Raw genomic sequence first — 12464 nt, forward strand, 5'->3', positions numbered from 1 at the left:
TAATCTGCCTCTGGACAGTAGCTGTTTGTTGCTTAAATCCTGTGATATGGACTTAACCTACTGATTTATAAAATGTAGCAGTGCAGCGCCTACTAACAGAGACAGACGTTCTAATGGGCAGGGGAAGTTTGCTTAAATTCATCTTCTCTCATATCTCCTTGTAGCTTTTGGTCAGATTAGTGTTGATGCAAGATGTGTGAGACTCTGTACACTATCTGAGATTGTTTTGAGCTGTAATCTCTAATAGCCTACATTCTTTGGGGGTATAGTACTTCCTCTGATAATCCCAGAGTAAAAGATGACAGCATGAGTAAAGAATAACTTTTATTTGCAGATTGACTTACGGATTTAACTTGATTATGTCTGTCATTCAAACCCCTTAAGGCCATACAGAGAGGCTGAGAGAGGCTGCAGAGAAAAAGACAAGTGAAGCATGTTTTTTTTTCTTCACCGTGTCGACGAGGAAGCAGTAGGCAGACTCGATGTGGATGTAATTCATGCTGGGCTGAGGGGTTTGTGTGATGAAAGCAACAGAGCGCTGCCAAGGAAGATTGCTTTGCTGCTCTCCTCCAAGCAGATTTGAAACTGTCTCAGAATGCCTCAGATGAGAGTTGGATTATAGACTGACCTGCAATGTCTGTGTCATTCTGTTCTGTGTTGGGTGGATTATACCACAGTAACCAGGTGTTGGGTCTCATATCCTCATACTGACCATGATGTGTATTCAGTTAGTGCCGCCTGTCATATTAGAGACATTTGGAGATTATGACTCAAGTTATATTAACATTTTCTGACACTAAAAAACCTCCCTTTTCCCTGATTATGCCTGTAATGCTTTTGCTTTTTCTTTGTAATTTTTCATTCTCCACCTAAGCAATTAGAAAAACATATATAGGTTTTTTCTCAGTGTTTGATCTTTTACTATTTGGTTTCTATAGAATATTTAATAGATTTAATATCAAATATAATGTGCTGACTTTGACATATTTCTCCCTTATGTGGAATATTTAGGTCTAAAGATGCAGTGGACCCCAGAGCACACACAATGGGCAGAACAACACTTTGACATCTCATCCACTACCCGCTCACCAGCTCACAAAGTAGAGGCCTACCGGGGGCACTTACAGCGAACATACCAGTATGCGTGGGCAAACGATGACATCTCTGCACTGACTGCCTCCAATCTGCTTAAGAAATATGCAGAGAAGTACTCTGGGATCCTAGAAGGCCCAAATGAAAGAGCCCTGCTGTGCTCCTACTCTGATAGCACCACTGGACTCATGAATGGACGAAAGTCAGAGAATGAGTCCTGGCAGGAGGGGATTTACCCAATGAACTGTGCTCCAGATGTTATATCTGTGAGCAAAGCTGGAATGACAGCTGCCCTACCCCCTACAGATGTGTCGGCTAGCATAGGCAGCTCCCCGGGGGTGGCCAGCAGCTTGTCTGAGCCTAGCTATTCCAGCAGTAACTGTGGGAGTCACACAGCCACCACTCTCCACTCGGGCCTCCCCTCTCAGGAATATACTGCCAGCTACAACGGTTCCTACCTGCATTCTAGCTACAGCGGCCAGAGTACCCCCGCCCTCCCCTCCCCACATCCTTCTCCCTTGCACAGCGCCGGGCTATTACAACCACCACCCCCACCTCCTCCTCCTACTTTAGTGCCGAGCTACAACGCTGGGTCTCCAAACCTTCCCAACTACAATTATCCACCAACAGGGTATGCTTCACAGACTGCTGTTGGCCCTGGTTATAGCCCAGGGGGAGCACCCCCTCCTTCTGCTTATCTGCCGTCCGGTATTGCAGCTCCGACACCAATCCCTCCCTCCACATTGCCTGGCTACACCTACCAGTCCCATAATCACACACCAATTGCACCAACACCTTTGAATGGCAGCACATCTAACTCATTAAAACGAAAAGCTTTCTACATGAGCGGACATGGAGATATGGACTCAAGCTATGGTAGTTTTAACTACAACCAACAGCGCTCTTCGCAGAGCCCGATGTACAGAATAGCAGACAGCAGCATCTCAGACTCTAACAGGGGCAGTGGCTTCGAAAGAAACGCTGAAGCCTCCTCTTTAGCCTTTAAGCCAACCAAACAGCCACTGTCTTCTGATCAGCAAAGAAAATTTAACTTACACTCTGGCAGAGCACTAACTCCTCCATCCTATGGATCAACCAAAAGCTCTGCGGGTGATCTGAGAACTGGTGAGCCCTACAGCAAATTTGGATCTCCCATCATGAGTGAGCAAACTGAAGAGCACAGACAGCACCTCTCTCACTCCCTAACAGGGCCTGACATAGGTACGGCTACCTCGTCCATCCATGCTGCAGAGGAACAACTGAAGAACAGTGATTCCAACCTGGTGGAGATGGTGACCACGGAAGTCCTTCAACAGGGCTCTCCAGTGGACTGGAGTGACATTGCAGGTTTGGATATGGCCAAAGCAGCCATCAAAGAGGAGATTCTATGGCCCATTTTAAGACCTGATATGTTTAGTGGGCTTGCCACATTACCTCGGACCCTCCTTTTATTTGGACCTCAGGGAACTGGTAGAACGCTGCTGGCGCGATGCATGGCCAGCCAACTGGGGGCTGCCTTTCTGCGACTAAGCAGTTCGGCACTGGTTACCAAGTGGCTGGGCGAAGGGGACAAGATCATCCAGGCTTCTTTCCTCGTGGCCCGATGTCGCCAACCAGCAGTCGTCTTTATCAGTGAGGTCGATCTGCTGCTGTCAGCCCAGCTCAGCGAGGAAAGTCCAGTGAATCACCTCAAGACTGAGCTCCTCATACAGCTTGACAGTATTCTGACCTCTGCTGAGGACCATGTGCTCGTGGTCTGCTCCACCAGTAAGCCTGAAGAGATCCCAGAGTCCCTACGGAGGTACTTTGCCAAGCGATTGCTCATCCCCTTGCCTGATGGGACAGCACGACATCAGATAATCAGTCAGCTGCTCTCACAGCACAACTACTGTCTTAGTGACAAAGAAATGTCACTGCTGGTTCAGAGGACAGAGGGCTTTTCGGGACTAGATGTGGCCCAGCTGTGTCAGGAGGCTGTGGTAGGTCCTCTCCACGGCATGCCAGGAACTGACCTGTCAAGCATCCATCCCAGTCAGATGAGACCAGTTTCCTACCAAGACTTTGACAATGTGTTTTGCAAATTCCAGCCCAGCATATCACAAAAAGAACTTGACATGTACACTGAGTGGAATAAAATGTTTGGTTGTAGTCAATGAAAGAGCCCCATCAAAAGCAATTTCTTTAAACCCAGTTGTTGAATACAAATAAGTGTTTGGCCTTCAGTGAACAAGAAAAAAAGCAAACAGTGGTGACATGAACATATTATATCGAGCAAAGGGATTGTCATTACAGGCTTCAGATAGAAGACAGCAGTCTGGACATCACACATTGGTTAAAATCAATTAAATGCTTTATGTGGCTGAAGCCATGTGCTCAAGAAAACTCAAACAACTTAGAGAAGACGCCCCCCGTTTTTGTATATACATACATATATACATATACATATATATGTGTGTGTGTGGATACATACATATATCCACGCACACACATATATATAGTATTCTGCTGATCTTGAGATTTAGTTGCTATGAAGTGCCTGAGGTGGTGCTGTTGAATTTTTTTCTTGTAGGATTCTTTTCTTTTTTGCCTCACAATCTTCATTGGTGACGTGCTAATATATATATATATAAAAAAAGCTTTACAATGTGACAAAAAAAAAACTTGCTTTCGCTTTTTCATTGGAGCAGTGTTCTTCAGCTGTGTCTGTTTTGTGCTCTCTGTGAACAGTTGTGGTTAATTTGAGCTTAATTAAATTTATCGGTATAATTTTGGTTGGGCTTCATTACCTTACACAGGTTCTTATGTATGTGTAAATCATTTAATTACCGTAACATTCTAGCAAACTTAAATTTAGTTGATGTACTAGCCTCTCCTCTATAGATGACTTGACAATGAAAAGGCAACAAAACAAATGATTCGAATTGATATTCTTATTTTACAAGGTGACTTCAATTTAAACAATAAATTACTATGTAATTCCTGTTAAAATGTTGTTACAGTAGTGATCCATAGTGTAAAATTCTACCATTTTTTTTCTTTTGATGTTCTCTATTTGAAAACTCAGGAAAGTGATGATATGTATAGTACCTCATAAGCTTGTATTGAAGCACTACACACTACACAAGCATTTGGCTTGCATTTGAAATTGCATCATCAAAACATGAAAGGCTATATAATACCTCAAAAAGCTCAAAGTGAAATGAGAAGGTTCCTACAACGAATGTATGAGAGTAATTCTGGTTTATCTGCAAGACAAAAAAATCATTTGTTTAGGATTCTTTACCTTCAAATTTGTTGGAAATGGAAACTTGTATTATGATCAGAGATTTGCCTTTGAAAAGAATGGAACCATTATGTATGTTGAATTGTAGCCTTGAGGAACACTTTTTTTTTCTCCGATTGGCTATCACACAGAAAACCTTCATTTACATCAAATACAATGATCCTGTTGTTTAGTTCCCTGTTTGCAGACACAGCTGTTCAGCTTGTGGTGATGCAGAGCTGAGAGAAATTCGAAAGGTGCAGACAAACATCTTGGGGTTGAGGAAGACAACTGCCCCGAGCTGTTTCGTTCCATCTTGCTGCTGTTTTATCATTAATGAAACCTAAGGATTATGTATAACCTAAGTTCCTTTCTACCTCAGTTTGTTATCTCTGAAAGACAAATTCACAAAGACAGCAAAATGTCAGCGCCTATTCTGGTTGTTTGATGAAGAATCCCTGTGAGAGAACACCAAACAGTATTTTGTTGTGTGCAAAATCTATTAGCTTTACATTTTGATAACTCCCAAGAACGCTTTTTCACGCCACGTAATGCACTTAAAGGGGAATACCACTGAATATCAGGTTTGGGACACATGATACCTTTGCCTTAGGACAATTTGGTCTGTATTAGCAAACATTCACCACTGGATCTTGCTGCCATACCTTGTTAGACCTTGTTAAATAGAAACTCTAAATGTGACAGTATTCACAGTATACTCTCTTAAAAATATTATTCCATTATGTTAACATAAAGTTTACAAAAGAATTGGTTTGACCTTCTTGGGCAGTAACTGTAACATTCATGAATTGAGTGGCATTCCTTTTTAAGAATATGTCTCGAAGGCTAGTCTCACTTGGTCTGTATACAAAATGCTGTTATTTTTATTCTATGTTGTCATTTTCACATTCAAACTGTTGCCGTGTTATTTATCGTTATTTGTTGCCATTAATCAGTACGTTTCCATGCAACATTTCCAACAACAAAAGAGCAGGTCTGGCAGATGAATTGGCAAGTATTGAATGTATTATGTCCTCAGCGCAGTAAGGAAAGCAAAGCACTTGCACATTGAAAAATGCCACTGAAGTAGATAGCACTGTAGGTGTATTAAACTGCAGAGGCACAGAAGGACCTTTTTTTCTTTCTTTTTTTTTAAAGTAGGTCCCTTTATATTTGTTGCCCGTTGCACATGTTGTACTTGTTCTCTTCTTTTATTGCAAAGTATATGAACCACTGCCACCTGGTTTGGTATCATTAACTCTTTCAGATCCATATCAAGATGTTTACAGAGCATCCAAAACTTTCATGGAGCCACTTCATTTTGGCAAATACAAGATTGCCAACAGTAATATATGGCTGCAGTGACTCAAGTCATAAGACAAGTGGCAGCATTTTAAATAAATCCAGATGAGTTTTAGTAATTAGTAAAACAGTAACCTAACCCTTGATCAACCTAGAAACAGGATCGTTTCATTTGTTAGATTGGAAAACAGTGTAGAATATGAATGCCTCTTTGTGTTTGGTGTTTTTTCAGATTATATAGAGATGGGTCCTTTGAGTTTTAGTTAAAAATATTTTTCACAAGGTGGATTAACTCCTAGTCTTAACCACAGAAATTGAAAGACAGATTTAAAGTGTACATTTAAGCTGTTCAAACGTGGACTAACCAAACCTGGACAAAGCATTTTTTTTGTGTGTTGTGTCAAGTCACCAGTCAGACTCACTTCTTGCATACAATTGTTTACAATTACCAAATGAAACTGTCCATTTAGATGTTTCAAACGTGTAGTTACACACAATTAGGCCAGAATTCAGGGAAAGCACGTTGTCATAAAGTTGGAGAATGTTGCTTTTCCTGCTTTAAGTGGAAAAGTGTTGGAAATGAGCAGAAAGCCTCCCTTAAAATTACTCCCCTTAAGTATCGTGTCTGTATTTGTTGCACTTTGATGCGTTTTTCTTTCTTGAAGCCAAAGTCAAACATCTTTCTGTTGAATATGATGAACATGCTTTTGAAAAAGTTGTGTGTTTCGTGCCCTTAATGCCACCATGTAAACACAACATTGGCATTGTTAAGTTATTGTATCACAGTATGATATGTGACTTTTATCAATCCTTGATTTTTCAGTTGCCCCTGTCAGAGTTAATAACAGTCCGTCACCTCTGTCTGGTGTTGAAATAGAAATGTGGATAATTTAATTTGTTTGTCCCAAAAAATGCAACATATATCTTAGGTAGAGAATGTCACTCACCATGCAGTGTTTTGTTACACTGCAATACAATTGTTGAATATAAGTGAACACAAAGGCTTTTGACAAGAGGGCGCTAAGAAGCCCTAAGTGCCATTGACAAGCACAGATTTCGCAAATTTAAGAGGTCAACTGTTCACGAACAGCAGAGATTTGTGTTAAAAAGGGGAAATGTTCCACTCAGATTAAGTAGTACTTGTAATCTCTTAGACAACAAAAAGATCCTGTCACATTTTTGTATTTTCTTTTTTACACTGTCTCCCGAACAGTGCAATAGAGCACAATGTAACAGAAGGCACACCAACAGTTACATTTTATGATTTTAATTGTTACAACTGATGAAAAGTTTTTAAAAAAGGGCAAGATCTGATATGAACGAAACAATTCTACATATATCCAGATAGGGTGTATATTTCACATGCTGTAGATGTTATCATTACAAAAAATCATTTATTATTGAAGGTGAAGAAAGGGCCCGAGGTCACAAACAACAGTTGAACGTAACCTTTGATAAGCACATCGAGTCTCACAGTGGTACCGACTCAGTCACTTGAAACACCTTTTTTTCCTTCTCAGTATTTCTGTAATTGCATTTTGTTGAGAACTGCTTAAAAATGTTGATTACATCTTAGTTTTATAGTCTGGCATTCTTTATAACCATTTCTACCTCATTGCTACATATTGTACATGTAGTACTCATGTCCTGTCATTTTGAATGTCATGCATTTGTGGATAAAAACTTAAAACAAACAAAAAAAATGGAATAAAATAAAAGCTTGCCCTTGAATCTGAGCAGTCTACCTCAAAAAGACTGTCTTTACACTGTCAAGTACAAGTCACCGAAAAATACGGCACCTTGAGGATAAAGATGAAATTAACCTGCACATACGGTTCATTTACAGTACCATGTTTTCATTGAACTTTTGTGGACATTGTCTCCTGCAAGGTTTTCAATGCAAATTCTTTTAGTAAAAAACAAAAAAGAAAACAATTGCTTTAATCCTTTGTGAATTGTCGTAGTGCGCATGTTAATGTGTATGTATGTGCACTGGCAATTCTACATGCAAATATGAGGGGATAACATTAAGATATGGAAATTTTGAATTTTTACTTTTCATATACATGTACAGAGAATAAACTTGCACATAGCTGTACGTATTGTACATTTGCTAATGATATACAGCATACATACGATAATGCACCACATACATGTTTATATGTGTGTATGTATTGCCATACTGACAGTACAGTCGATTTAAATGTATTTTAATTTCAAGGTACATAAAGGTTATTGAAATACTGAATAAAGGTGTTTTCTTTTTTTTCCTGAACTCTGGATGCATTTTGTACCTTCCCTTCCATGATTACATTTAAAGTGGAGTGATAGATTGCACATTTCCATTTCAAGCAACTTCTTGTGACAGAAAATATTAAATCAATTACAACTTATGTCATTTTTTTTACTTCATTAGTGCTAAATGTGAATATAATTAAAATAATTCACTTTGCAGTGGCTGAATTCAAAACTTACTTCTTATTTCACTCCTCACGTCAGTAACACATCTGATCCATGACAATTTACAAAACTGTAATGTTCTTTCATTAGAAAATCCCTCTTCTGTGGTATAATTAAGTTGCTGATGGTACATGTGTGAAAAGTTTCTGCACAATGAACACAAATGAGGATGGAGAGAATAAACTAGCAATTCTTTCTTTTGTTCTGTGAGTATGTCAGTATCATCTATGTGTGGATTTTAAAATGAAATCAAACATGTTCCAATTATTTCATGATTCTTAGCATGACAAGAGTAACCCTGGTTTTACAGAAAGAAAAACTTTTCACCTGCATTATGTTATTTACACCAGTTATTTGGAGAAACATACACTCTTTGCATTGAAGATTGCAAATAAAATATGTTTCCATTTCCACAGAGCTGTTCTAAATAAAGATTTCAGCTGCACTCTTCAGATTAGTAAAATTATCTAATTTGCAAAATGAAGGGGTGTGAAAAAGGTAATTTCATATTATCAGTGCCTGTCAGCATCTGAATACTTTCTGTCATGCGGACTGATAAGCTTGTCAAGGCAAGAATACTAACACTTAAAACACTGCAGTCCCCCATGGAGAAGTGTCCTTGGAGGACGGAATTGTTCTCAAACCTTATTCAGCATCAGTATTATGCTGAAGCACACTGCCTGAAAAATATGTCCACTGGAAAACTGGAGTAATTCAGTCAAAACAATTCAAGGTAACCTAGATCTGAATGAAAAAAAAAATACTTGAAGGTATAAACTGAATTGAACCCAAAGTACACTTACATTTTACTCCTGTATGCTATTATATTTGTTTAATTTTGTGGAAATAGGGTTGAATGTGTTTTCCATCAAATAAGTTTAATAGTAACAATGCCAAGAAAATTTTTTAGAAGTCTTGCATTACACGTGTTTTTGTGTGTGTGGTTGATTTGCTAAACTTGGATAAATGCGGACTGTACCAGAAGGTAAGTGTCTAGACAATCCATACAAGATGAAAACCCAATGTGTTTTCCATCAGTAACATCTTACACTGAACTGTGGTTGAGTTTCTCCATATATTTTTTGCAGGTTGCTCTTTTCACTATGTTAAGCATTACTGATGGGGGTGGTTGGATGTATAGATGAAAACACTGCACATGCTTTGTTTTTATGGTTAACACTTCACTTGGGATTGTGCCTAGAACAGAAAGTGAAATACATTAAACAGATAGATAGATAGATAGATAGATAGATAGATAGATAGATAGATAGATAGATAGATAGATAGATAGATAGATAGATAGATAGATAGATAGATAGATAGATAGATAGATAGATAGATAGATAGATAGATAGATAGATAGATAGATAGAAATCTTGAAATCCTTGCAGCAAACATGTCTTTGTTTCCTTTTCTTGAATATTTAAACAAGAGCCATTTGACCAGAGGGGGGAAAAAATCAGGACTGATAAGAGAAAAATAAAGTTGAGTCAAACAAATTACACTCAAGTTATTAGTGGCTATTTTGTAAATATCAAAGATCCACTTGTCCCAGTGTTCTGTGCTTCATTTGCATTCTGATGAAACTGGAGTGGATGTGTGTGAACTCGGAGGTTATCTGTGGAGCTGCAGCGCTGAGCAGCCGAATCAGACAGCTCCGCAACCACATGGCTCAAGAGGATGAGCCACAGACCTCTCTCAAATCACTTCCTTCATAACAATTAAAATATGCAAAGTGATAATTTTCCTTAAGTAGCCTTAAATGTGCAATCTATTTAAATGTGAGGGAAATTGCCTAAAGCTTACAGAGTGTGTATGTGGGGTGGGGTGCGGGGTGGGGGATAAATTATGCAAATAACAGAAAGAACTCTTGAAAGCCTAATTTTTCTGTAATAAGCATACTGTTTCATTTAATTTTTTGCCTCTTATTAAAAGTGACAGTTCTTTTGCTCCGTCTGATGGCTATATCTGACACAAGCCCATGGAACTGACTGCTAGACTAAATGGTAAAGCATTTTTGTAGCTTTTAGATGATGGTTACATTCACAAAGTAATTATGCACTAGAGAGTCCAGAAATAAGGTTTAATTACACAGTAATCGCTTCTGATGGACACTAGGAAGTGTGAGCACTGCCAGACTGCAATCCATCAATGACAAACCTCTGGCCAGTTTTAATTCCTCCTCATTTGCATCATAACCCCGGCACCAAGTTGCACAAATGCTGTTAAATGCTAATAGGACCTGTCTCTCCACTCAAAATGAATGCTTAAGCCATTTCAATTCTCCCTTTCTCTCTATCTCGTTCTTTCACTCCCTCTCTCTAACCCTTTTTCCCTCATAACACACACACACACACACACACACACACACACTCGCACACTATCTCACACAGTCCATATCTCCTCTCTCTCGCCTCAATTCTCACATTCTCGTGAGCCTTCACATAAATAGACCCTCTTCAGAAGGGAAGCTGAGCACAGGAGACAGTGCACGGTCACTGCTGTGCTAATTGGGAGCAACATGTAAAGTTTTATCTCTTGAGTGCTAACAAACCATACAGACAAGTATAAATTCTTGCCTCGTGTGTCTCTGTGAGTACAATTGAGAGACTGAGTGTGTCTCTCACACACACACACACACACACACCCACACAGCTACAGAGCACAAAGGTTCGTTCACACTATGTGGGGGGAAGGCCCTCAAGTTATCCCTGTCCCACGGGACTGGACAAAATGATGTTTTTATTAATTGAAAACTGTTATTGGTGTGGCCGACATTCCTGCTCCTCTGCGGAGTTTTGTGAGGTTGATTAGAGCCAGGATGTCTCATTATCAGTCTGCGTCCTTTATACTGTGCAACCAAACACCTTATACATGGGACATCCCAGAGTACTGCGGTGTAATTTCAGATATAGACGTTAGACCCGATGGACCACTTGTGCATACATAGTGGACTGTTTTTATTTATTGTAATAAAATGGAGAACAGCACATTTTGTACTTCACTGATCCCTCTGCAACATCAAAACCACCGTACGCTCAGAGATACTTATGACGTGACCTTTCTAATCCCCAGGCATTAAAAGCAATTCTATCTCGATTTGAAAAATAATGAGGTGTACGGAAATGAATTCAAAAAGATCCACAAAGATCATTTAATATGTGTGTGTCTTCAGCATGATTTACTGTTTAAATTTGGAAACATATAAAACATTGATTTTTAAAGCTGTCCAAACTGTTTGTTCTAATATCGAGAAAAAATTATTTCACTTCTTAACAGCCATACAGAAGCTTTTTATGGCAAGAAAATGAAGTATTTTTGTTATTTAACACGGTTGTCATGTATATAATTTTCACCAGCATTTGAAAATATAAAAAAATAACTGTGGTAGAGTGCAATGTGAAGTATTTCCATCATAGCTGAGTGGAGAAAGCAGCTTAAATTGTACTCAACTTGAGTAACTTTCTTCAAGTGACTCATTTTGAATTGTAGGCTGAAAGTGCTCATTTTCTTTTGTATTTTTTTTTATTAGTCTAACATTTGTTTTTTCATGATTTTACATTGTTACCATACTGCTGGTGAGGCCTATTGATATGCACAACTGAAAGAAATCTGAAGCGTTTGCTAAGTACTACAATTAATTCATTACTTTCCCGTTCACAAATTGTTAGATAACAGCCGAAACATTCACAATATATTCTTCTTCTTCAGCCGCCGCAGAGAGAGCAAGACGCGGGTGTAGAGGTCAGCGTTTTCAGATTCAGCGGCCTGAAATAGGCAGAGTGAGGAAAATCCTAGTTCATAGCAGCAAATATAACTGTCCCTATCCTTCACCACCTGCTCATAACAAGCAGATCCCCTGAACAGGTATGATCAAGTTTCAACGTGATCAGCGTCATTCACTTCCTATATCTACAACCAGCTGGTTGGAGTACTGTAATATTGTTTTATGAAGGCAGCACAATTTTGAGTGTGATCATCATAATTTGGATATTATCTTTGTAATATATATAATGAAGGTCTCACACATGACAACTTAGTGAGACAGTGTAAAGGTAATAGAGATTTTTCCCGCTTTTTGTCTTTCCTTTTATCTGTAAAAAAAAAAAAACTAATAACTTCTTCAAATGGGCCTCAAATACCATTTCTTTTAGGTATTTAATAGACAATAAACGTGCTAATTAATTAAATTGTGCAAATTGAGACATAACACCCAAAGTGGCCTTAAAATCAGATTTTCACAAATCTCTTAATTAGTATTGTGGAATCCCTAATTAATTGCAAAGTTTGGTGCTATTTTGCACTGTAGGTCAAAAAAAAAAATTCAGAACAGAACACATTTAACAGC

At 38.8% G+C, this 12464-nt stretch overlaps 1 protein-coding gene across 2 annotated transcripts in view; it reads left to right on the forward strand.

Annotated features, from left to right (window-relative positions):
• The window catches only part of fign (fidgetin), a 29667-nt gene extending 21106 nt beyond the window's left edge, over positions 1–8561 (forward strand). For both annotated transcript variants that reach the window (XM_035953224.2, XM_023281073.3), the window contains one exon: positions 1012–8561. In XM_035953224.2, the coding sequence (XP_035809117.1) occupies positions 1020–3248 (2229 nt within the window). In that variant the 5' untranslated portion in view covers positions 1012–1019 and the 3' untranslated portion in view covers positions 3249–8561. The remainder of the gene's footprint in view (positions 1–1011) is intronic.
• The last annotated feature ends 3903 nt before the right edge of the window (positions 8562–12464 follow it).

The sequence above is a fragment of the Amphiprion ocellaris genome, chromosome 11 (genome assembly GCF_022539595.1).
Source record: "Amphiprion ocellaris isolate individual 3 ecotype Okinawa chromosome 11, ASM2253959v1, whole genome shotgun sequence".
NCBI classification, from domain to species: Eukaryota; Metazoa; Chordata; class Actinopteri; family Pomacentridae; genus Amphiprion; species Amphiprion ocellaris.